This window comes from Drosophila miranda, chromosome XR, assembly GCF_003369915.1.
Source record: "Drosophila miranda strain MSH22 chromosome XR, D.miranda_PacBio2.1, whole genome shotgun sequence".
NCBI lineage: Eukaryota > Metazoa > Arthropoda > Insecta > Diptera > Drosophilidae > Drosophila > Drosophila miranda.
In genome coordinates, this window is record NC_046674.1 from 8562923 (window position 1) to 8588305 (window position 25383).

The 25383-nt window shown below is 45.9% G+C and overlaps 1 protein-coding gene across 4 annotated transcripts in view; it reads left to right on the forward strand.

The window, feature by feature from the left end:
* LOC108153385 (connectin) overlaps positions 1-22801 on the forward strand; it is a 147847-nt gene extending 125046 nt beyond the window's left edge. For 2 of the 4 annotated variants that reach the window (XM_033387064.1, XM_033387065.1), the window contains 3 exons: positions 1337-2471; positions 6125-6341; positions 21365-22801. In XM_033387064.1, coding sequence (XP_033242955.1) covers positions 1407-2471; positions 6125-6341; positions 21365-22260 — 2178 coding nt within the window. In that variant the 5' untranslated portion in view covers positions 1337-1406 and the 3' untranslated portion in view covers positions 22261-22801. The remainder of the gene's footprint in view (positions 1-1336; positions 2472-6124; positions 6342-21364) is intronic. The other 2 variants (XM_033387066.1, XM_033387067.1) reach the window with 1 other exon arrangement.
* The last annotated feature ends 2582 nt before the right edge of the window (positions 22802-25383 follow it).

Here is a 25383-nt window from a genome sequence, read left to right on the forward strand (position 1 = left end):
TCCTGGCATGATGACAGATAATCCTGAATAAGCATCCGCAAAAGCACTTATCATCGTTTTATTTAAAATTTATAATCGAAATCAATGTAATGAAGCATGGGGCACGGCACGTCAGGGCACGGCAACGAGAGAGTCAATAACTCAAATGACTTTCGGCTTCTCCAACTAATCCCCAACAGTGGCAGGAAACAGAGGCACGACTGCCTCTTCGGCCTCAATCGCTGCCCCATTCAGGGCCTACAGCCAAGCTCCTGTCCTGCTCCAGCCCTGCTCCATCCCTGCTCCATCCCTGCTCCCTCCCTGCTCCTTCCCTGCTCCAGCCCTGCTCCTTCCCTGCTCCAGCCCTGCTCCAGCCCTGCCCTGCTCCATCCCTGCTCCTTCCCTGCTCCAGCCCTGCTCCTTCCCTGCTCCTGCCCCTGCCCTCCTGCCCTGCCCCTGCCCTGCCTCTACCGCCTCGATTTTCTGGCTATTGCGACAATATTTTATGCAAATCACACTGGCTTGGCTCTCTGCTCCGACTGCCGATAACGAGGATAACTCACTTGACATCCGACAATAACTTATTTACACTTCATTATGCCACGGCGATGGTGCAGGGGCTGCAGGGCCATGGGGCACGCATACCAGCAGCCACTACAAATATGCCCAATGTCACTTTGTGTGACTTATAAATGTATTAAAAAGTACGAGCATAATTAGAGAGCACTTTTGCCCAATGACACTTGAAATGCACGAGGCAGGGGCACAGGCACAGGGGGGCAATCCCCCCTCCCCCCCCCCCCCCCCCAACCGAAATGAAGCCGTTTGCCATTGAGCGAACAATCAGCGACTGTGTTGCAGTTATTTATGAGCTCGATAAATTTGTTTATGGGGGGTAAAGGATAACTGGGGACAGCAGAAGCGAGGACCGAGGACAGCAGGATCTGTGGCAGGCTGCGGGGGTGGCAAGCAGCGCCAGTCGAGCGTCAAATGAAGCCAGCAGGAGGCCGAAAGAGGCCGAAAGAGGCCAATTTTCAGAGAGATGGAGAAGAATGAGAAATTCACCGCGAAATTCCCAACTGAAATTGGAGGCAAAAAGTGAAAAAGTTAATAACATTAATTAGCATTTTTATGGGCAGCAGGCGGCACTTGAACACTTTTCCAGCGACAATGAGGGGTTAAAGGGGGGGCAGGGAGGGGGACCTGGGGGCACCAGAAGGTCTCCTGCCTTCGGGGATCATCAAATCAAAACCATTTGCCGCGCAAGACCATGAAAATCGAATTTCCACCCCCCACCAAACGAGAGATAAACAAATTTTATTGACCAAGTCATTCCGTATTGTTCGTACCATTCCAGCAGCTTCCCATTGAAGTCCTCCCCGCCCCCAAGAAAAAAGAAAAGGAAGGAAGAGGAATACCGAAACGAAATGTTGCCGCATCATCAGCGCCATAATATGGCGGCTTCGGCGGCAGCTACGGTGGCAGTGCTGCTGCTGTTGGGCTGCTGCCTGATGGCGCCGCCCACCGAGGCCCGTTCGAGTGACAAGGAGGGGCGCCGCAATCGCAGCCGACAACAGGGATCCGTGGCAGCCTCGGCAGCCAGCACCAATGGCGCCTACTATGGCGGCTCCTCCTCATCGTCCTCCCTGACTGCCGCCAGCACTGGCTCTGGCTCTGGCTCTGGCACCGGCTCTGGCTCTGGCTCTGGCTCTGGCTATGTGTTCAGCAGCAGCGCCTCAATGGGCGGCGGCGGCGGCAGCACTGGCTACAACGGACCCATGGACTCCACCGGTTTCTGCACCCGCAGGCGCGACATGAAGCTGATGTGCTACTGCACGCCCGACGAGAACCATGTGCCCGTGCAGAAGGCCGAGTGCTGGGTGTTCTCCGAGGGACTGCACCAGAACGACACCACCTGGACGCGATTCTACCAGCAGAAGCGGCTGCGCGAACTGAAGTTCGTGATCCAGAACAACGCCCGACTCGACTACATACCGACGATGATCATTGAGCCGCTGAAGAACCTGAGCAGCATCGTCATCGAGTACTCGCAGGTGGAGATTGTCAAGAGCTATGCGTTCGCCAATCTGCCCTTCCTCGAGAGGATCATACTGAACAACAACCACATCATGGCCCTCGACCAGGACGCCTTCGCCAATCACATCCGTCTGCGGGAGCTCAATCTCGAGCACAATCAGATCTTCGAGATGGATCGCTACGCCTTCCGCAATCTGCCGCTCTGCGAGCGTCTCTTCCTCAACAACAACAACATCAGCACCCTGCACGAGGGCCTCTTCGCGGACATGGCCCGTCTCACCTACCTGAATTTGGCCCACAATCAGATCAATGTCCTCACCAGCGAGATCTTCCGCGGCCTGGGCAACCTGAATGTCCTCAAGTTGACGCGAAATAATCTGAACTTCATCGGCGACACGGTCTTTGCAGAGCTCTGGAGTCTGAGTGAACTGGAATTGGATGATAATCGGATTGAGGTGAGTGTGGGTTCAGCCACCACATAGAGAGGATAAGCGGCCACATTCTGGGGCAACAATCTATCCTACAGAAACCCTTTTGTAATGGACTCTCGGTGAGAGTTTGTAGCAAAAGTGTGGCATACTTTTTGGGCAAATTAAAGCGAGATATTGAGATAGAGATGGAGATATTGAGGATAGGGATTGAAGAAGGCGGACAAGGAAAATCTCCATAGAGATTGTACGTTTCGTGAAACCTCTTTGATCAGTGATCGTTTGCATACTTTTTGGGCAAAGTAGAGCGAGATTTTGGGATAGAGGTGGAGATATTGAGGATAGGGTACAGGCATATTGAAGAAGGGAGTGTTTTCTATGGCACTCAAGGAACTTCTCTATTCAGAACGCCCACGAGTGAAGCCTCTTCGATCAGTGATCATTTGCATACTTTTTGGGCAAACTAGAGCGAGATATTGAGATAGAGATGGAGATATGAGGATAGAGATTGAAGAAGGGAGTGTTTTCTATGGCAAACAAGGAAAATCTCCATAGAGATTGCACGTTTCGTGAAACCTCTTCGATCAGTGATCGTTTGCATACTTTTTGGGCAAACTAGAGCGAGATTTTGAGATAGAGATGGAGATATTGAGGATAGGGATTGAAGAAGGGAGTGTTTTCTATGGCGGACAAGGAACTTCTCTATTCAGAAAGCCCACGAGTGAAGCCTCTTCGATCAGTGATCATTTGTGGCAATAAAAAGTGCTGCCTACTTTTTGGCTTCGCAGAAAATGAACCAGAAATATATCAAAGATGGAAGATTGGATTATTGGGGTGCTTTCTTCTAGGTTTAGTTTACTTTTACGGGCATCCTTAATCACGATTGCCTCTGCGTTGATTCTAGAACAAATTTCACATAGATTGGGATTTCAGTGGCGTTTTATTTACGAGCAAAATGCAATCTACCAGGGCAAACGAAACTTCTCAATCAAGTCTAATGCAAGTGGATTAAAGAGATTTGTCTGGCGATGTTGCCCCCGCCCACGCCCCCAACGGCCCCCAGCGGCCCCCACTATTCGGTCAGCATTTGGACCAGCAGCTGACTTAAGAGGTCATAAATTGTCGAGTGGCCATAAGAAACAGAGAGGAAGAGAGAGAGGGAGAGAGAGGGAGAAGTGGAAGTGGGATGGAGGGTCTTGAGCTATAAATGGCATATCCTTGGGGCACGCACACACACACGGACACTGCGAAGAGAACAACTTTATGCTGGTGTCATAAATTCAATTCGAATGTCTATTCTTGTGGTGATTTAAGTGGTCACTCAGCATTGGTTGACCCGTCGTCCGAGGCGAAAATATGATAAATAGATTGGTGAATTATGTTTTCTTCCTCTTCCTTCTATTTTTTTCGGGGCGGCCGAGTCCTTTGCTTAATTCGCACATTTCCCCTTGGGGCAGACCACACGCTGACAAGGCAACGACGTTGCTGTGGCAAACAAATGTGGCAGTGCCGCAAGTTAATCTACTTACAAAATATTGAATAACAAATCATGGGAATAATGGATTTATGGGCACTCCTTTCCCAGCCATCTGATATGCAGGGACCGGGACCGGGACCCTTCTGCTGCAAAGCGAAGCTATAAAAATGGCCACCATTCGGTGTCCCTGTGTGTCCCTGTGTGTGTCCCTGTGTGTCCCTGTGTGTCCCTGTGTGTGTGTGTCTGGTAAATAGAAAAATGTCGCTTAACACTCGAAGCGAAAGGACATGAAGCATACAAAGTTATGTAAGCCGAGGCAAAAGGCACCGGTCTGTGTATGAGCGTAAATCCTAAATATCCATATCCATATCCATATCCTGAGCCAACATTGTTGGACACCCGCTGGAGCGCCATCGTCCTGCTTCGTGTGTGCCTCGTGCTTCATTTTTCCCATTTTACAAAGTGCTCGCATATCATGTCACACTCAGGCGACTCGCATATGTGTCACAGGACACACACACACACACACACACAGGACACACCGAGAGACCGAGGCCAGTAGGTTACAGGACTCTCAAGTGCGACGGTGACGGCGACGGCGGCTGCTCGCTCAAGTGGGGTTCGCTCTGGTTCTCGGACTGGATCCATCTTCTTTGCCGCATTGTCATAGCCATAATGATTGGGCTTGTTATCGCCTACGTTGCGCATTGTTTCCTGCCCCAGGATTTGCTTACTCGGGCAGACCGAAAAAAAACCCCAATCTGTCCCGTGTCCTCCGTGTCCCGCCTGTCCTTTGTGTGCTGTGCTGTGTGGCATTGTCGCCTTCAATAAAAGCAAATTGTGTTGCATGTTTTGCTTGGGTTCCCGTTGCCGTTCGTTGGCTCCTCTTCAGCTTTCGTTTTTTGCTCACTTCATAAATCATTTGCCGTTAAAAGGTTTAGGCTCTGACACCACATAAAAGCAGATCCCTGTGTCAGATAATCAGGCTAAAGAGGATAAGTGAAAGTGCCGAGAACTAAGGCCAAAAGTCTCGCGAGCAATTAAAAGCCTCAAGAGAATAAAGAAAAGCCTCAAGAACCGAAAGAAAAGTTTAAATAAATGCGAAGGGAAAAATAATGTTCCTTGGAAATGTTCAATCAATGCCCGGGAACCCCCCCTCCCCCCCGTCCCCCCCTCTACCAGAGCCTGTTTTTCGTTTCGCTCGTAAATTCTATTTTTTTCGTTTTGTCAGGACAATAAATGGGATTCGCTCATCAAACTAACAAAATATCGCCGTAAAATATATATATTTTATATGTCAATCATCTCGACAAACAAACACGAGAAAAACAGCGGTGGTTGGAGGGGGGAAGGGGACGTTCTGTTACATGTTTTTCGGTTATTTTTCACATGTTTTCCTCCTTGGACTCGTCATATAATATGCATAATTTTTCCATTTCCCCTGCCCCCTCCCCCCCTGGCACCAGCCAACGACAAAGCATATTGAATATTAAATAATGTGAGAGTATGGTGAGAGGGGGTGGGGGGGGTGGGCTGGGGTGGGGAGAGGTGGTTTCACTTTCATTCAAAACAAAAAAAAAAAATCAAATAAAAGAACAAAAACACACACACTTTTTTCCGTATAATAAAATCCAAGACAAACGAATTGGGGCACAAAAAAAGGAAACAAAAACCAGTCCAAAATGGAGCAGGTGGAACGACATTTAGATACCCTGTATATGGATCGTCGCATGCCGCCCCAAAAGTAGGCCCCAAAAAAGTGGAAAGCCAGGTGTTCCGGCCATAATATTGATACGATCAGTATTTATTAGGTTTTATTTGAGTGGTTTTAAAGTATATCCCCCGAGTACCCTCTTGGAGCCCGAGCAAGAGCAACCACATATGTACGTGCGCATACATTTATGTGTGTGACTGTACATACAAATAAATAAATACGCAAACAAAAACAATGGAAGACAATGAAAAGCGCCCCTCTCTGTGTGTGTGTGGATGGAAAACAATGAAAATAATATGCAAAAATGCGGAAAAATGTTAGCCAAAAATAAATATAGATGTATATTTTTGTCAGTTTTTATATGCTCTGCTCCCAGAGCCCGAAGCACAGATATAATATGTGTATAACCTGTAGTTAAAATTAAACACGAACCAGAAAAACTAATCTTGAGATGCCTTTTTTTTCCATTTTCCATTTTCCATTTTCCAGCGCATCTCCGAGCGTGCTCTGGACGGCTTGAATACATTGAAAACTTTGAATTTGAGAAATAATTTGCTTAAGAAAATCGACAATGGTCTGCTGCGCGGCACCCCAGCGCTGCTCTCCATCAATGTGCAGGCAAACAAATTGGAAACGCTGACATTCTACACGTTCCAGCCAATTATGGACAATTTGGTTAACAGCACCAGTGAGCTGTTGGTGTCAGGTAAGGACGTGTCCCCCACCCCACCATCTGTTTCCATCTGCTTGAAACTTTTGACAGCTCATCGGGGGGGGGAAAATGGGATTGGGGGCTGACAAATGCACAAATGGGAGGGTGAGAGAGAGGGGACCAGGACCAGGACCAGGACCAGGACAGGACCAGGACAGAACAGCAATGTGCAATGTCCAAAAAAACACAAAAAAAAACCCCTCTCTCTAGTTGTTATAATTACACATACGCCAGGTTGGCCTGGGCCCCCGTTACGTTTAGAGTTTATATGCCACACAGTCATAAAGTTTTATGCCACTTGTGTGGGGCATGGGGGGCAATCACTTTGTATGTCTGTGCCTCAGTATGTGGGCTTCATTAAGGAAATGTCGTATTCGCCCATTGCTCAAGTGTGCGCTTCCGCTGACACTTATGGCCATTGCCATTGCCAGTGTCCCACTGTCCCATGTCCTGTCCGTGTGTTGGCATTTCCTGCCTCACACACACACACACACACACTAAATTAGTCATTAAAGTGCAATTTTGAAGCACTGCCGCACAGAGCCAAAGCCAAAGCCTCATAACAATAAAATATCTGTCGGTGGTAGCCATGGCTGCCATGGCCTGTCTGCCGGCTAATAGCAGTCTGGGCTATTAGCGTGTTGATTAGCCTCAATTAAAGGTGAAATGAAAATGAAATATCAAGTGCACGAACAAAGCCCGCCGTCTGAAGCGCCGTCTATACAAATGGCAGTTCATTTTTGCGGCGAACAAAACTCATTTCTAATAATTCTAATTTCCAACTAGATGCAAGGCCTTGAAAGAGAGCTGCAGCAGCAGGGGGCGGAAAGGGGGGCAAAGAGTGTGCTGCCAATGCAATTAGACTTTTGGCGCAGGCAATCAACAGAGCAGAACAGAACAGCCCACCACATCGACAAAGGGCATGGAATACATTTAAATATTTAACAACAGCCTTCAAAAAATCACACAGTTCTCTTTTCTCTCACACACACACACACGCACACACACACATAACTTAATTATCACTCACACACAGACACAGACACACATGCCACATACAGTGGCATTTTGGCTAATGGTTTGCCATTAGCATGACTCATTTGCAAGCCAAAAAAAAAAACACACAGCAAAAAAAAAAAGAGGAGAAATCAGAGAGAATGGAGGCGGAGGCGGAGAGTGGCATGGCTGAAGCGCAAACAAACACTTTGTATTTGTCTATGTGTGTGTGTGTGTGCTGGCAAACTGTAATTGCATTTGCAGACACATTCACACACTCACACACGCACACACGCACACACTCACACACTGGCAACGAAAAATGGTTGAAAGGCAGACACATTCCGTAAATTGGCTACAAAATGACTTCAAAATTGCTTTAAACTACAACAAAATCCCCCCCTCACCACCGCTTCCCCCCACTTCTTACCCTGAAAAAAGGAAGAACTTTTTTAATTCATATATGCAGTGATTATAGCCAGAAAACGCACTCACACACACACCCATTCATTCACTCTCTGCTGAATGGTGAATGCTGAATGGTGAATGGTTCATTAGAGCTCCAAAGTTGTGGATCCAAACATTTACATATCATGCAAGGCGGGGGCCCCCCCAGCCCCAGCCACTGATTCAATTTGATCAACTTTCTGCCACTTTTTGGGCTCCAAAAAAAACAACAAGAAAAATACGGGAAGGACTTTGTAATGAGGCAAAAAGCTCATCCGATACATCAAACGGAATCTGCACGCCATAAAAATGTTGCTCAATTTAGCGAGTGACAACATTTGGCCCTGCCCCAGCCCCAGCCCCTGCCCCTGCCCCTGCGTGGCAACAAAATGTCGTAGGACATGTGAGAAATGTCCTGCGATGGCTCGAAGCAGACGTTTGAGGCTGTCGGCTGAAGATAAAGTTGAATGTGGCAGAGTGGCCAAGTGGCCAAGTGGCAGACATAAAACGTGCCACATCAGAGGGAGTCGCTGGAGCAGAAGCAGCCCGAATGACAAGCGCATTCCCTGGGTGAAAGTATTTGCTTCTTCAACTAATCGATCAGCCGACGGAGGGACAGGGACAGGACGTCGCCTGTGCTGCTACTGCTGCTGCTGCCACCTGCCACACGAACGGAGCAGGATGCCAAAATGTTTGCGAAGCAAAAGTGAAGCTGGCAGAGAGCTGTGGGATTTGTTTTGGACAAATGATCAGAGGCAGGGCGGCATGAACTCGCAGCGAAATTGCAGCACATGCATCACAGAGCTGCAACGGTTGCAGCAGTGGCACGTCGCCCGACCTGAGGTCGAGATAGTTGACTCCTCATTTCGCGCCGTGATTTGTGAGTGCCACACGGACGTATCCTCCGGCGAATCCTCGGACGTAATTGCCATTGACAGGCGGCAGGACAGGTGGAAAATCCTCTGGCATTGCCATTGCCATTGCAGCAAATCGAAGCAAAGACAGTCGGGGCATGCCACCTGCTTTGCATTCAAATGTTGTGTCCAGTGTGTGTCCTGTGTGTGTGTGCGGTTCTCGGTGGAGCCACTTGCCCCTAAACAATACCCCAGTTGGTCATTTCATGACCCTTTTGTGTCACGACCACACCCACATGACCAGTCGAAGGCCCAGCTCCCCATGCCCCCCATGCCCCACTCCCTTGCTGCAGGCTGCAGTTGCAGGTTGCACCTTTTGGCCATGTATTTTGTGGAAAAATTTATAGGCATGCCCCGGTGCTGTGGCATTTGTTTCAATTCCAAAAGCCTCCCCCTAAAAAGGGGGGTGGGCATGGGCATGTGTGTGCCGCCTTCTATATCCTTGTTTATTTGTATGCGAATCACGTTTTGTTTGTGTCGTCGCGCCTGCGGTGTCCTGTCCAGTAGCCACCGGCCGCCCTCCGGTCCCTGGCCACCACCCATTTCAAATGCCAGCGCTTTAAAGGGCAATACACGAGTATTTTTCACATACGGCCACCATGGCAGCAATTGGTAATAAATGCTGGGCTCCCTCTTCCTCCCCAAATCCCGCCCAAGGGCCGCCGTGTCCCCATGTCCGTGGCTCTCAATTGGTTCGTTATGTGTCCGCCGTAGCCGTAGCCGTGGCCCCAGTCGTTAGATGGAATTGAATGGTTATTGTTTCGAAATATAAATAGGATTTCTAACAGATTTTTTGTTGGGTCTCCTTTTTTTTCCACCGGGTAGGGTAGGGTAGGGGCTGCTGCAGGACACTGCCACTGACAGCTGGCAACTGCAATTTGATTATTGGGATTGTGCCCCATTTTTCCCCATTCTGCTTCGGTTTCTGTTTCGGTTAGCGGCACTTAATAGAGAGCAGGGACATGGTCAAGGGTTCATAAATATCCATTGAGAGAGAGAGAACGTGGATTGTATAGAGAGTTCCAACTCTGAACCGCTGATCCTCTGATTTTAGACCGAATCAGATGCCTTTATAGTCCCCTGAAGTGCGGACATGTGTGTTAGGATGCAGGATGCATGCAACAATGACCTCCGGCCACATTAATTGCCCATCAAGGCAGCAAATTAAACTTTCAACTTTGAAAGCAAGCCCGACAACTCATTTGTAATGCAATGTCAGCAGCCTTGTAAACACACACAGAGAGAAAGAGACACCGAGAGAGGGGGGAGGCAGGGGCTTCTGCAACAATAAACAGGTATTAGGGCAGGCCGTAGGGCAGAGGGGGCTTGGGTGGGAAAAAGGATACAGAAGTGGAGGCTGTGGAAGCCGGAAAGCGAGAATTTATTGAAACGCATAAAAGGCGTTTGCGCCTCATTGGCAGAAAATGATGTTTGGCCATAAACTGGACAAATGAGCGTGTGGCACGCACCCAAAATTGACTTTCAATAGTCGAATGTCAGCAGGACAGCAGGACGGCAGGACAGCAGCGGCTAGCAGTTGTTCCATGTCCTGGGCCGGCCGCCACACGGCTCCTGTTAGGCCAGCCAGCAGGCGGCAAATCCCGATGATTGTTTGTAATAAATCTATGGCTCAAACAGTGTGTGTTTGTGCGTGTAACATGTGTCCAAGCAGAGTAATAAGTGCGGGGGATTCCCCCGATTTGACAGGCAGTCTCTCCCACTCCCTCTGGAGTGGATGTGGATCTAGGGGATACTTTCGTAGTCGCACTCCTGCTTATTGGGTGTATATTCATGCATAAGTACGAGTTGTAATTCATTCCATTTCGATACGTTTCATTGCGTTTCATTTGCAATTTGCTGCGGCGGCTGCTGCTGCTGCTGCTGCTGGAACGCCACTGCATAAATCACTCACTTTTCCTGCCGCTGCTGCCCTGCCCCAAAAAGTATGCTAAGCTGTGGCTCTGGCTGCGGAGTAGTGGGGAGGGGGGGGACCAATAAATATTTTAGAATTCAATTTCCGTTTTTGCGAATGTCAACCACCGCGTTTCCTTAGCCACTGTCACTGCCCCTGGACTCGTGTCTGTCTCTGGCTAAGACTCTGTTTCTGCCTCAGTTGTTGCCTCAGTTCTTGCCGCAGCTGTTGCCTCATTCTCTGGCACGGTGTCTGGGAAGTTCTCTCAATCTCTGGTATCTCTCCTTCTATGCGACTGTGGGACTATGGACTTCAATTAGAAATCATTTTGTCGGTTATCATTCACCTGGGACATCAATCTCTGAGATATCATTCTTTGGGGCATTATTTATTTTTTTATTTCATGCTAAACTTGTTATTAAATTATTTTTTTTTTTTTTTGTATTTTTTTTATTATGGTAATTATTTTTTGTTACAATTAAAATATGTAATAAATTATAATAATTATTATTTTCTATTTTAATTTTCTTATATTTTCCCAATATTTATTTTTCTTTTTATTTATATATTTATTATTATTATTTTTAAAATAATTTTTTTTACGTTATTATTTTTAAGGTGTTCTCAAAAATTCTTTTATTTAAATTTTATATTTTTATTTTTATTTATATATTTAATATTTTTATTTTTTATATGCATTTTTTCACATTATTATTATTATTTTTAAAGTATTCTCAAGAATTCTTATATTTCAAAAGATTTATATTAAATTTGATTTTCTTTTTATTTATATATTTATTATTAGTATTTTTTAAATGCATTTTTTACATTAATATTATTATTTTTAAGGTGTTCTCAAGAATTCTTATATTTAAATTTATTTTTATATTTATATTTATTTTTATTTATATTAAATTTATTTGTCTTTTTATTTATATATTTATTATTGTTATTTTTTGCATTATTATTATTATTTTTAAAGTATTCTCAAGAATTCTTATATTTTATTTCCCTTTTATTTATTTATTCCCATTCTTTAAGAAATTCTTCGGGACATGCTCTGAGGAATTCCTCGGGTCATGCTCTGGGAATCTTCCCTGGAAAAATGCTCTGTTTCTCCTACTCTGCGACAATCTCTGTTTCATGCTCTGAAATCTCATCTCCTCTCAAGTTTTTGAGCCTGATTTTTTTCTGTTGCTTTTCCGGCACTTATGCGAATATTCACGGATCATAAATTAAAATCATCTTCCATTGCCTGTTCACGTAATTAAACGCAAACTCATCGCTCATTTTTGGCTTGGTCCATTGTTCGTTTTCCCCGCCTCACTCTCTCGTTCTCTGTGTGTGTGTGTGTGTGTATGTGGCATGCATTTAATTGTCTGTGTGCCTGGGCATCGTTTTAATTACGCACCTTTTTCTATACGAGAGAACAGAGAGAACAGAACAGAACAGAACAGCAGCCGCAGGAAACAATTCAATTGAATGAAAACTGAAACTATGCGATGCTACCGGGGCGACGGGATGGGATGGTATGTGGGATGGTATCTGGAATGAGGATGGAATACTTTTAAAGCAAACAATGGAGGGGCAAAAAGGCAGTGGCAGGCGGGGGCCCAGGAAACGGGTCGAACCGGAGCGAACACCGGTACTGGATGTTAATGGACATCATATTCATACAAATTTCAATCATTCCTTTCAATATAGGGACCCAAAGGCCCCATAACGAAATAACAACAGTAGCCGCAGCCGCAGTCGCAGCCGCAGCCGCAGCCGCAGCCAGACCTCCCACCTATCGTCATTCGGGGCCGCACTGCCATCGGCCTTCATTAAGTAGTTCAATTATAACTTAAATGCATATTATTAATGAGTTTTTATTGTTTAATGTGCAAAACTTTTGTGCTTCGACCTGCGACCACTCACACGTGTGTGTGTGTGTGTGTGGGCTCGAGGGGGGAGTGAGAGGGGAAGCAGACAATCTCTGGCATATTTTATAATGATTTTCCGCCACTCAAACACTTTGGAAAATCGTTTCGAAAGTTTAAACCAAATTGAAGAGGGAAAAGTACTCCAAATTGAATCGAGTGGAAAAGTCTTTGGCTGTGGGCTTTGCTTTTGCCTTTCGAAACTTAATCTAAATGCGGATTACAAGAGGGTAAGTGAATCGCAATTAAAGCCTCTGCATGTGCCCCAAGGCTGCCAAACAACTGGCTGATGGCTGATCATTAGTGCGGTTTATTGGCTGAATTTATTATAATTGTCGGAAGGAGGAGGAGTCGGAAGAGGAGGAGGAGGCTGGAGGATAGTTTCTGTATCTCAAAGTTTGATGACAACATTTCGGCGGTTGGATAATGAAGCTTTTCTATAATTTATGCGCACTTCAAGGTGCGGCAGCATTAGGCGCGTTAATTTCCCCACATAAACCCCCCCCCCCCCCCCCCCCCCCCCCCCCCCCCATTCCGCCTGAGGATGGGAGGCTTTGCTTTGAAGAGGCTTTGCTTTGCTTTGCTTTTAATACAAATTCATGGCGCTGTCATTGGTGGTGGCACTTAGCCTTGCTGCATATGGATGTGTGTGTGGGGGGGGAGGTGGCATGTAATCTATCTTAATATATGCACAGGTATGCCATCAGGCCAGACCAACAGCCTCTGGGGTAATGTTTAGTACGGCTGCGGTTTTTCCGGGCCCTGGAATGTGACAATTGTTCCATGAGTGGCAGTGTGTTTAGGAGTACGAATCGGGGGGGCAGTGCGGGTGTATCTATGTGAAAGGATCCGGGTAATCGGTAGCCAAACGTGTGTGTCATCAATCCTGCTTTGGCTTTCGACAGTAAACACGCAAACATCAACCGATGGAATCATTAAAAATCTCCATTGCACAGCCACAGAGAGACTATCCTGCCTCACTGCAGAAGAGGTTTATTTATTTATTTGCATTCGCCTGGCCTTACCATATATGTTGGTAATACGCTTAGCAGCCCCCCCCCCCAAAGCCAGGCCGAAACTCATTAGGCCCCGGACCCGTCTCAGTTCTGCTCGGCAAACATAAATTGTGGCCTGTGCGGCATTTAATTGAATATTTCGGGGGGAGTGGTGAGTGGGGGGGGGGGGGGGGTCCGAGAACCTATTGCCGCTGTCGATGGGAATATATGGAGTGTCGCATAACTCTGCAGTCCCAGCATTTGGACCATAAATAAACAGAGTACAGGGTGCCCCCCGCCCCCCGTTTACAATATGTTATAATTTCAATTTACAATTTATATAAACTCGGACGTTGTTGGGGTCTGTGGATACAACCGTTGAAACGATATCTGGAATGACAGACGAGTAGCCGCAGCAGCAGCAGCAGCAGCAGCAGTCGATGCCACGGACAGTGGCAGAAAGTGTTGGCATTGATGGATGGCCATATCCATATCCTACACCTACACGTCGCCACTCCCCACTCCCCACCTCCCCACCTCCATTGAGAGCTTCCACACTGCAACGATCAAGCGGACATTTGAGTTTGCAATTTATGTCAGTTTGATGCTTGATATATGGCCTCTGTGTCTGTCTATCGTTTCCCTCCCTCTATAGAATATCCACCAGTATATTCCAGACGATAATAGACTCGGTATCCTTTACCCTGCTCAAATGGGCGAGCATCCACTTGACTTGGCAAATCACAGAGCAACAATAACAATGCTTTTCATTACTTATTTATACGATTTTTTTTGCCGAACCCTCTACTGGGGGGATATATTTTATTAAATACAATTCAATTCATTCAGGGGGGTAGCGAGATCTCCGGATCTGTTTGGCGATGATGCGTTGGCTATTTCGGCAGACATTAGGCCTGGCAATTGCCAAAAAGGGAGAGCCTGTCTGTGGGGTGGTGGTTCAATCCATGGGGTGGCTTGCCATATGACGGGGGGGTAACAAGTTGTTATTGTTATAGGCAGACACACACACAGAGATATATCTATGCCCTACACCCCTTGTATTTTTTATGCGATTTACCATATAACAAACACATTAGTTGCATAGACAGCGAAGCCCACCCCATCCCCACCCCCACCCGCACCCCCTCTTCAGCTGTGCAAATATTTTTTTGCTGGCCAAGATGCTCGAGGGCTCTACCCCCCCTCTGCCACCCCCCCTGCCCCTTTGTGGCGCGGTTGAGTGGTCATATTTGATCGCCGCCCCTTGATTTCTGTCGATTTCCCCCTCTGCAGTGGAAAAGTGATTTTCCTTTTGCTCGTTTTTTTTTTTTTTTCTGTGATTCGTCTTTGATTTGTTTATGCGATTTCATAAAATATTTATCCCCGGGCGTAGTTGTTAAATCGCCTGCAATGGGCTTTGCTTTTTTTTCCCTTTTGACAGTCTGTCGGGGGGGTGGGGGGGTGGAAAGCTTTTCTCAGGGGCTGAGTGCGGCCTGTTTGATCTTCCCTGTGTGTGTGTGTGTGTGTGTGTGTTTATTTGACTTTACGCTCGATTGACGAAAATAATTTGATATGAAAGAAATGAAAGTGTAATTTTTGCGCTGTTTTTGCTGTTTGCTGATTGAAAATCCAACAGCAGACCCTCGACCAAAAAGAAAAAAAAACGCATTTGCCAAAGCGGAAGAAGGCAAAAAAAAAACAACAACAAAATACCCAGAAAACGGAAATCATTTGAAAATGTTATTAAAATTACAAAACTACAAAACTCGCAGAGTTTTTCCTTATTTTTTATTTTTTTTTGTTCGTTATGGAAAAAGAGCGAAAAAAAATCCAGAGTCCAGTGGCAGTAGGAATTCCTCTTCAGTCGTCCGGCCAGGGTCCGGCGGCAGGACCCTTCTTCCGTTGGTCGGTATTCATTTTGGCTTAATAAAAACACATTCAATGAGGCAAGCTTTCCATTTGGCCAAATAAAGAAAATTGGGCGAGAAAAGCGACGGCCATTCAAATGGCTCTCAATGGCTACTCCCGAACGCTGACCCCTAGGCCCATCCCGGGCCCCCCCCCCCCCCCCCTCGCTAACAGGAAGTGGAACCCCCATTTGATTTTGAATGAACTTGGTGAAAATTGCTGGGACCAGGAAGGGCCCGCCAGAGGAACCAGAACCAAATTAAATACACGCAATGCGAATGAGCCAGAAAAGAGCCAGCCAAATCACACACACACACAGCCATAACAAGCCAACAAGCGGGAAAGAGGGCAACACCAACAGCAACAGCAACAACAAAAGAAAGGCCGTGGAAAAACACTCTGAAATTGAAGCTCATTAAAAAAAAGAAGGGAGACACCCGAAAAGATTGTAGAAGAAAAAGGACCACAGTTTGAAGACTGCTTTCCCTTCGTTGGACAAATGAAATAACTTTTGCCCTAAGGAGGGGGTAAAGAGAGAGAGAGAGAGAGATCCTAGATAGAGGACAGATGGAACACTCTTTCTAGCCCTCATTTACAGGGAAAAGGCTGCGACTTCCCTGAGAGAACGGGAAACCCGAAATGCTGGAAAATTGCTTAGAAAAATGTATGAAAATTCCTTCTATTATTATGTTTTATGTGTGATATTTTTGTAAGGTTTCTTTGAAGTTTGCCCTGATTCTGCGTCAGGGAAAATTCAATTCCCCCCTCGCGTTTTTCTGCGTGACTTTTATTTAAAGTTAACCATTCCCCGACGCGAGAGAGTATCCAAAGCCAATGGACTTGAAAGACCCTCCCGCCCACACCGCCTCCTACCGCAATTCACGCCTCTCAACCGGACGGATGCCTCAACCTTTATCATCACTCTCGAACTCGCTCTCTCTGGGGCAGTGGCAGCAACTAGCTGTGCCACTACCAGGGCGAGCAGAGAGCTGGGAGCTGGGAACTGGGGGCTGGGAGCAAGTATATACAATGCGAAACTTTCGACTTCATTTGCATACATAGCGCTCTCGAGAAATGTAATAAAAAATGATAAAATTCTCTAGAGAACACACCCACCCACACATAGGAGAGGATTGCAGGCGAAAAGGGGACTCCACTACACTCCACTCTCGAATCTCCTCTTGAAACTTGCCAACTGTGCGTGCTGTCCCCTGATGCCTCTGATGCCTCTGATGGCGGCGTTGGTGGGTCACACACAGCAGAAGGAGGAGGCCAAAAGGAGGAGCTGGTAGCAGGCCACAAACGAACCCAGTTCCCAGTTGGCCAGTAGCCACCGTGTTGGCCAGTTGGCTCCCGCTCCCGCTCCCGCCCCTTCTCCCGCTCCTCTTCTCTGTCCAGGCCACCAAAAATGAGCTGATTTGAAACAAAGCTGCCGCTCGCGCTGGTCTGCGGCATTCATTGTGACCCCAGTAGCAGTCCTCCACCCCGCACCCCCCCCCCTCGCCTTTCACAGGAGGGGCGCACTGTGGTTCTGGGGAATTGAAGTCCGGAGTGAAACAAAAGCCAGGAACTAGGCCAGCAGCTGTGGGGGCCGGCACTGCCTGATTTGGGGGCGTTTGTGTTTATATTTCCCTCACTCTCTCTCCCCCGCCACGAAAAAAAAGAGGAGGAAAACCCCCATGGATGGTAGCTGCGATTTCTTTGCGCTTTTCAATATACGAAAAAGGGAGCTCCAAAAAAAAAAAGGAAGACCACCGGCCAGCATGGGTTAATGTGGCAGGGGTGGAGCAGCGCCAGTGGCAGCGGCAGCACCTAAAACCAACCAATTAAAGCGTATTTTTACTCTCTTTTGCCGCCTCTCTCCTTTGTATCTTTTGTGTCCGTGTGTGCTGGTGTGTGTGTGTGTTTTAGTGTATTAAATTTAAAATAAATGATTTTCTTTTAACACTGCACTATGGGAAATGTTGACACTTTCTGTGGCATTAATCAAATAATTCCGAACAAAAATTTGGAAATCAAAAAAATATTTCCAAGCAAAATTGTTGGGTGTATTTTTGGAAAATTATATTTTATTTTATAGGGCCTGGCGGGGCCTACAAATAATAAATAATTTCTTTAATTTCTTAAAGAAAATTTCAATAATCAGACCTGTAATACAAAATTATTCAAATTTTATTGTAAAGCCTTTGTTAATCCTCAAGGACTTCATTGTCGGGCTCCATATTCCACGAAAATTGAAAGCAAGCTCATCGAAACTACATAATTTCTTTATTATTCGCCGTTCAGAATCACTCACTGGCTAAACTTACTCATTTCTAACTTAAATAATAACAAAAAATAAGGAAATTATACAATGAAAAGGAAAAAATCTGTAAGCAACCGTCTGACGGCTCCCTACCCCTGGCAAATCCTGGAACAGATCCTCTGGAACTATGTCAATCGCTTGGTAACTGATCAAAAAACTCAGTTGGAAGGGACTTCTTTTTTATGTAGAGGAAATAATGGGTATTTGTGGGGTTTCGATTAGAATTGGGATCTGTTTCCAGCGTAGGTTCTCCGCTTCCATGGTCCCAGCAACCATCCCTTAAAGATGTAGATGTAGATGGAGCCGGTCTTCAAAATAACCCACAGAAAGTACAGTGTTTTCTATAATATCTCCTGGAATGTGCAAGGATTTTGTGTACCTTCGTAGTCAAGGATATCTCCGCGATATCCATCTCAAAGATATCTATCTTTTGTAGCGGAAGGTTTCACATTTAGCCACATTTATTGACAGTCCTTTGACCACAAAAAGTGGCAACATTTCCCATTGTGCACTGAAGGGAGCCTACCCAGTGGGACTACCCGGCGGAAGGCTAATGAAATGCCATTTAGAAGGTCGAAAGAAGCGACTGGCAACTTGATGTATGACAACCGGCTGTCAGGAGCTCATTAAAAAGAATTGGGGAGCAGCAACTTGGGAGTAGATTTCCCCCCATCCCAAAAGAAAACCCTCGCCTTCGCCTTCGCCCTCGCCCAATCAGCCTTCAAATGGTGCTTTCTGCTGCCCTTTAAACGTATCTTTGAATATGCTAAGCTACTCTGTGAGAGAGGGAGAGCGAGGGAGACCGAAGAGACTAATTATGAAAATGTTTCAACACATGAAAATGCCACACAGACAACGACGACTACGGCGACACATTGGCATTAAAACTGGCCAAACAAAGTTCCAGTTTGGGTCTAATTTGGGCTGCCAGCACACACACACACTCGCACACACACCCACACACACACACACACCCACACACATAGATACATATGCACTTATGCAAATATTGCTGACCAAAAAGTTATGAGGGGGGGAAACAGGAGGGCAGAGGTCCGCTTCGTCCATGGAAAATGACAATAATAAAATTTAATGTACACACAGACGCATATGCATGTTCGGGAGGGGGAAGGGGGGGCACTCCCTCTCTATGTAAATGTCCTTTGCAAACCGTAAAAACGTTTCCGGCAGTTCCTGCTACGAGGGGGGGCGGGGATATACACCCAAAAAAGGCAAAGGAAAAGCTACAACCTCATGTTGCAGGAGCCAGGGACAGAGGCAGAGACAGAGACAGAGTTGAAAGTCATCTAGTTGACTAACAGCCGCATTTTATGTGTGTATATAAGAGGGGCGTGGCAAGGGGTTTCTCTGGTAAGTTCATTGCTTGCTGGAGAGACGGGGAGGAGACAGTGGAGTGGAGTGGAGGAGTGTGTGCAGCAGACCAAAACACTTCCCTACCGTTTTTGGATCCAAGTATCATTAAAAATATAAAAGTATTTTATGGCACACACATGCATAGCTAGTGTGTGTGTGTGTGTGTGTGTGTGTGTCCTCCTACTTTTTGTCCTTTATTTTTCTGTGTAATTTCTATTTTTTAAGCACTTCTCTCTCTCTCTCTCTCTCTCTTGCCACTGTCTGTGGCAACGCGGCAACGTCATTGTCATTTGGTCAGCTGCCTGCAAACAGCTGCCAGTTTTCAGCTCTCTTAACCTTTTACACACCCATACCCGCCCCTCACCACCCCTCTACACCCCACTCTCCACCCCTTGCTCTGTTCAGACCAGAGTTCACTTCATTATCATGTTAATTTTGTTGTAATTTGCCTGCTAAATGTTGCCAAGTCGTTGGCCATTTTCCACCCAACATTTTTCCGGACTTTGCCTCTAAGAGTCTCTGGCGCTCTCTGTCCCTCTCTCTCCCTCTCTCTTGCTGTCTCTCTGGCTCTGTCTGTATGCATATTTAACTTTATTTATGGTTTTTGCATGCTTTCATATGGAAAATTAGAATTTTTGACTTTGTCTTGCCATTTCCTTGGTCCCTCAGCCTCGACAATGTCTGGGTTTTGTCCGCTACCCCCCTCCCCCCTTTCAGCCCCGCACTAATTTGCCAACTATTTTTCGTAGGCTGGTGGATGGGGGGATGGGGGGGTTAAAGGAAAAGTTTTCCTTTTGTCATTTGTTGAAGGCGGCGGGACGGGGGGGAAGGAAACTTTTGGCTTTGCTACAAAAATATGCCACGGATTATTATTGTCATTGTAGCCAAAAAGGAGGAGTGGGTGAAAAGGGGGTGGTGGAGGGGCGGCGGTGGGTCCTGGCTCATATGCCAACTCAATTGGCTGACTGAATCTGGAGTAGCTCCTTTATCCTTTGTGTCCATGTGTGTGTGTGTGTGTGTGTGTGTGTGCATTGATAACGATGTTGCAAGAATCCCAGCCGCTAGTCCCATATATGTGTGTGTTCTATCTCTCTCTCTCGCTCTGCCCCTGCCTCTCTCTCTCTCTCTGTCTCTGTGTTAGTCAATATTTTTCGTAACGTTTATGCTAATTATGCGACATGCTGACATGCTGACATGGTAAACTGTGTCACACACAGTTAGAGTGTGTTTCGGGCCTAATTATACCCCAGAGACAGAGACAGAGACCGACAGAGACAGAGCGAGACAGACAGAGATGGATGCTCGATAGAGAAGGTCAGTAAACCCTCCGCTCCGCCCTCGAATGGGCTCATTATCCTGCCTCTACCCGAAATGGGGGAAAATGGTAAAACGGGAAGAAGTTTCCTTGGGAAAACTCATTGAATCGTAATTTGATTTATTCATTACAGCATTGTCGGTGATTAGAAACCACTACCCGGCACTCTGGCACTCCGGCAGTATGGCACTCCGGCACTATGGCAGTATGGCACTCCGGCACTTGTTTATCCGCTCAATTTGAGAGGCAAACTCCGCCACTAAACGAAACAGCAAATTGAAAGGGAACGCATGGCCAGACAGCCAGACAGACTACAAAATAATTGACAGCAGAGTGGGAGGTGGGTGGTGGGTGGAGTCTGGGACGTCCAGCTGAATGACAGACGGGGTGTGGAGTTACTCCATCCCGGACTGCGTTTGTGGGGGGGGGGGGGGGATATATCTGTCCAAATTGGAAATGTCATTGAGGCGTTTAACGTGGAGCAGCAGCAGCCAGTCCGAATGACATCTCCGACTCGAAAACTGCAGCTTCGATTTGCCGATTGTCGATTGGCAGGGGAAAATCATTTAAAACGGCCAGGCAGGCAGAACTCATCGAAGCTGAAGATGGAGTTGGAGCTGGAGATGGAGCTGGGCAAAATTGGACATCAAATGACAGCCAATTGTTGCAGTCTCGGCCACTTAGCAGCTAGCTGGGCCTTGTCTAGGGTGCGCTATCACCTGCCACACGGCGCAGACAGGGGGGCAGGGGGCAGGGGGAGGGGCAGCTGACGACAAAAGCAATTTCATGGGAAGCACAGAATGCAGACAGACAGACAGCAGCAGCGTCGGACAGCAGTCGGGGAGAGCTGTCAATGTGTGCGCCTGCAATATAAATCGAAGCTAACCCCCCAATCTTTTTTCTTCCCTTCGTATCTTCCCTCTGAACAGACAACAAATTCATTTGCGACTGTCGTCTACAATGGATCTTTGAATTGAAAAATCGCACACGTCACCTGCAGCTGCGTGACTCTCTGGACGAGCTCCTCTGCTCGCTGCCGGAGCCGAAGCTGTCGCATTTCGTGGACCCAGTGCCCCCGAACATCCTGGACGCGTTGAACGTGGGCGGCTTCACGGCCATCGGCACGAACAGCGCCAGCATGGGCGGCATCGGCAACAGTGTGGTGGGCAGCAGCTACAGCAGCCTGGACGACCTGAGCATCGGTGGATCCTCCCGGAAGCACTCCTCGAGCAAGTCCCGCCAGGCCTTGCGCGGACAGCGCCAGTTCGCGGCCGAGAATGTCGTCGAGGGCAAGATGCGACGCAAGCGGCAGCAGGAGAAGCAGCAGCAGCAGCAGCAGCAGCAGGAGCTGGAGCTGGAGCTGGCCAAGGGGCAGCTGGCTGCAGTGGCGCCCACCCACAAGCGGTACGACTACTACGACGACGTCAACGGGGGACTGGGACTGGCTCTGGGCCACGATCTGGACGACAATCTGAATCTGCACAAGCAGGGCGGCTCCTTCTACAGCCCCGGCACGGCCACCGGAACGAATCACAACGATGTGGAGGTGCTGATGGGACCACACCAGTCGCCCACCAGTGGCGGCGACTCGCTCGATGCCCTGGCCAACAAGAACACGATCAATGTACGACTCTTCCTGCTGAAGCCCGAGATGCTGCCCTGCCACGACGAGCTGAGCGATCCCACCGAGCTGCCCCTGTCGCGCGATCTCATGGATGTGCGCAGCAATGTCCAGGACTCGCCGTTGAGCGGTGCCCCGCGGCAGGACCTGCTCTCGGGACTGATCCTCCTCTGCCTGCTGGCGGTGGCGGTCAGTCGGGGTTGATTCGGCCACGAACTCTGCTCGTTCGCGAACGCTTCTGTATTCTGCATTCGGTTTGGTTATTCATTGTACATACTCGAGAGCCTTCATCTTCGGAGTGGAGGAGGAGCGGGTGGAGTAGCAGGAGGAGTGGCAGGAGGAGGAGGAGGAGGAGTAAACGCAAATAACCCTTTGGAAACGAGCTTCATGAAACACGAGCGATATAAGCCTAAAGAGCAAACAAACGTCTTGTAAATATGTATGTAAAAAACGAAACAAAATTCGATTGAAGAAAACCTACTACTATAATCCTAGCTAATGTTAGCTGTAATGTTACGACTACTCGACTTTCGATCCTAAAACTAGAAAAACTTGAGCTCCAAAAACTTTAGGAACAGCAACAGCAACAGAAAAACCCAACAGCAACAGAGAATCCCATAAAAGCAGAAACTTCTACGAAACCGAAACCGAAACCGAAACTGATTGATTGATTGATTGAACCTCCGAGCAAACTGGCGTTTCATTTAAAGAGAGAAAAACTCTAACTAAAAAAGAAAAAAACTATGAAAAAAAACCACAGAAGAAAAAACAGAAAAACCAAAAGATACATAGATACACTCTACTACATAGATATAGTTTAACAGAGATATAGCCATGCATTATTTCGTTTACTTGATCAATGTACTACTCGTTCAACAGTAAAACACAAGTACAGTGAAACTTGGAAAGCGCTAAACGTCTTAGGGTAGGAGACAGAGACAGAGTGGCAGTGGCAGTGTGGCAGTGTGGCAGTGGCAGAAAAAGAAAAGAAAGAAGAGGCATGCCTGTAAGATAAACGCAGAAACCGCTGAAAGTTGCAACTCGATAGACAGATGGCAGACAGATTAGCTGATAGTCGATAGTTGATAACCGATAGCCGATAACCGATAACCGATAAGTGTAATAGAAGACCCTGCTGGCAACGCACTGAGGGTCCAGTTCTCATTAGGATTTAAGAGTCTGCTTTTTAGTGTGTAAGTGCTTTGCTTTGCTATCCCTAAAAACTGTCGCCTGAATTTTCCCCACACCCCACCCCCTCAGAGAGTTTGGGGGGGAGGGGAAACTACATATTTTCTGCTTCACTTTTACTTTTGCTTGCACCACACAGAAAACCCGAATCGATTCGAATGGAAATCAAGAAAAATAAAAATATGAGTGGAAATAATAAAATAAAAAAAAAAAACCAAACACACACACACATTGCGAATTTATATAAAAACTCATTTGAATAGATTGAAATTATATATAAAAAGTAAAAAAAAAAGAAATCCAGAAACCAGAACAAAAAAAAAAATAAAACTGAAAGAAAAAAAAACAGAAATATGCATAACGATTTTTGTAGCTTAAGACTGAATATATAAAGGTAAATTATGCTAATATATACAACAACAAGAAAAACAAAAAGAAAAAAAAACATACATACATACATATATGAAATATATAAAATATATATACATATATATATATATAAACCGAAAAGGAATAACTGTACTGTATTGTATGTTTAATTTTTTTTTTTTTTGTAATTGCATAATGAATGCAAACAGCTGGGGGAAAAGGAAAGGGTAATGCCATTTATATGTATATGTATATGTATATGGGAAAGCACACAAACACACACACACACACACACACACACACACAGACAGGAGCGCGCGAACGGAGGAAAAGAGCAGTGAAAATGCAAAAATATAAAACCGAAAAACGAATGACAGATCCGTCGTGAATTCGAGTTTGGTATTTAAATGCATATTACTGCATATTTATTTGACAATTTATTACTTATTTATACAATTACTTATGCACAAAACTATGATTTATAAATTTATATGAAAAAGCCACAAGAAAATACAAATATTTTGATTAATGTGTTTAAAAATTCATAAACAACAAAAAAAAAACCAATGAGAGTAAAGTAAAAATAAGCAACAAAAACAAAACCAAAATACAAATAAATATAAAAAGAGAACAAAATATTGCATTCAAAAACTCCTCTCGAAAAAAGAGTAGAGAAGCAGAGAAGCAGAGACCAGAGATACAGAAACAAGTAGAACGCAAGGAGCATAAAAGGAGCAAGCATAGTTTTAGTGGACAATCAGCAGATAAGTGAAAAGCAAAAGCAAAAGCAAAAGCAGAGTAAAGAAAAGAAAAGCAGCCGGAAAAACCCCAGCCCAGAAAACACAGAAACAGACACAGCAAAAGCATAGAAAGCAGGCGGCCAGAGAGGAGGAGCTTGTGGAAAGGAAAGCGAATTCAAGAAATAAATGAGAAAAACATAAAAGTATTTTAAGTAAATGGATCTAAGGATAAATGTATTTAGTGTTTTTTTTAGCTCTTAAGAGAAACTAAACACACTACACACAACCCCACCCGTGCCCCTGTCCCCCCCTACCCTTCCCTAGCCCCAAACAAAAATGGTAAAGTAACAAAAAAGTAAAAAACCACTGAAAAAAAAGTGAAATCTAAGTAAACTTCTAGGCTAAGGTCTTTTTTTTTTAAGCTGAAAGATGATACTCTCTTCTGTCGTATACTCATTTGATCAGTGATCAGTGATCAGTGATCATGATTGAACCGATTGATGGACGTGTGAATGCAGAAGTTTCGGTTGAAAAGGGAGAACCCAGTGAATGGAAAGTCAAATCTAAGTAAACTTCTAGTTTAAGCAGAGCACAGTCATTCTTTTTTTTTTTAGGCTGAAGCTGAAGCTTGATAATGATTGAACCGATTGAATGCCGAAGCTTCAGCTGCCTCCCACAGCGAATGCCTACAGGAGTCGAGCGAATGATTCAAATGATTTACGCCTCACTCTATTCTAATGCATTAAATGCTTGTAATAAAAAACTAAAAAAAAAAACCACAAAAAAAAACGAAAGATTTATTTAATATTTAGTCGGTAAGATTTCGTGAAATTTTAAACCAAAGAAATTTTTGTGTTCCTCTAAGATACATTTGTACGTATGTGTTTGCCTAAGATAGAGATTGTTTTCGCTTTTGTTGGTTGCATTTGCATTGGTTTTAATCTCTTGTGCGATTCGGAAGGCGCATGGAAGTAAGGAAGGAAACATCGAGAGGTAGTCAGCAGCGAGTATAGTAATTTTAAATATTAAA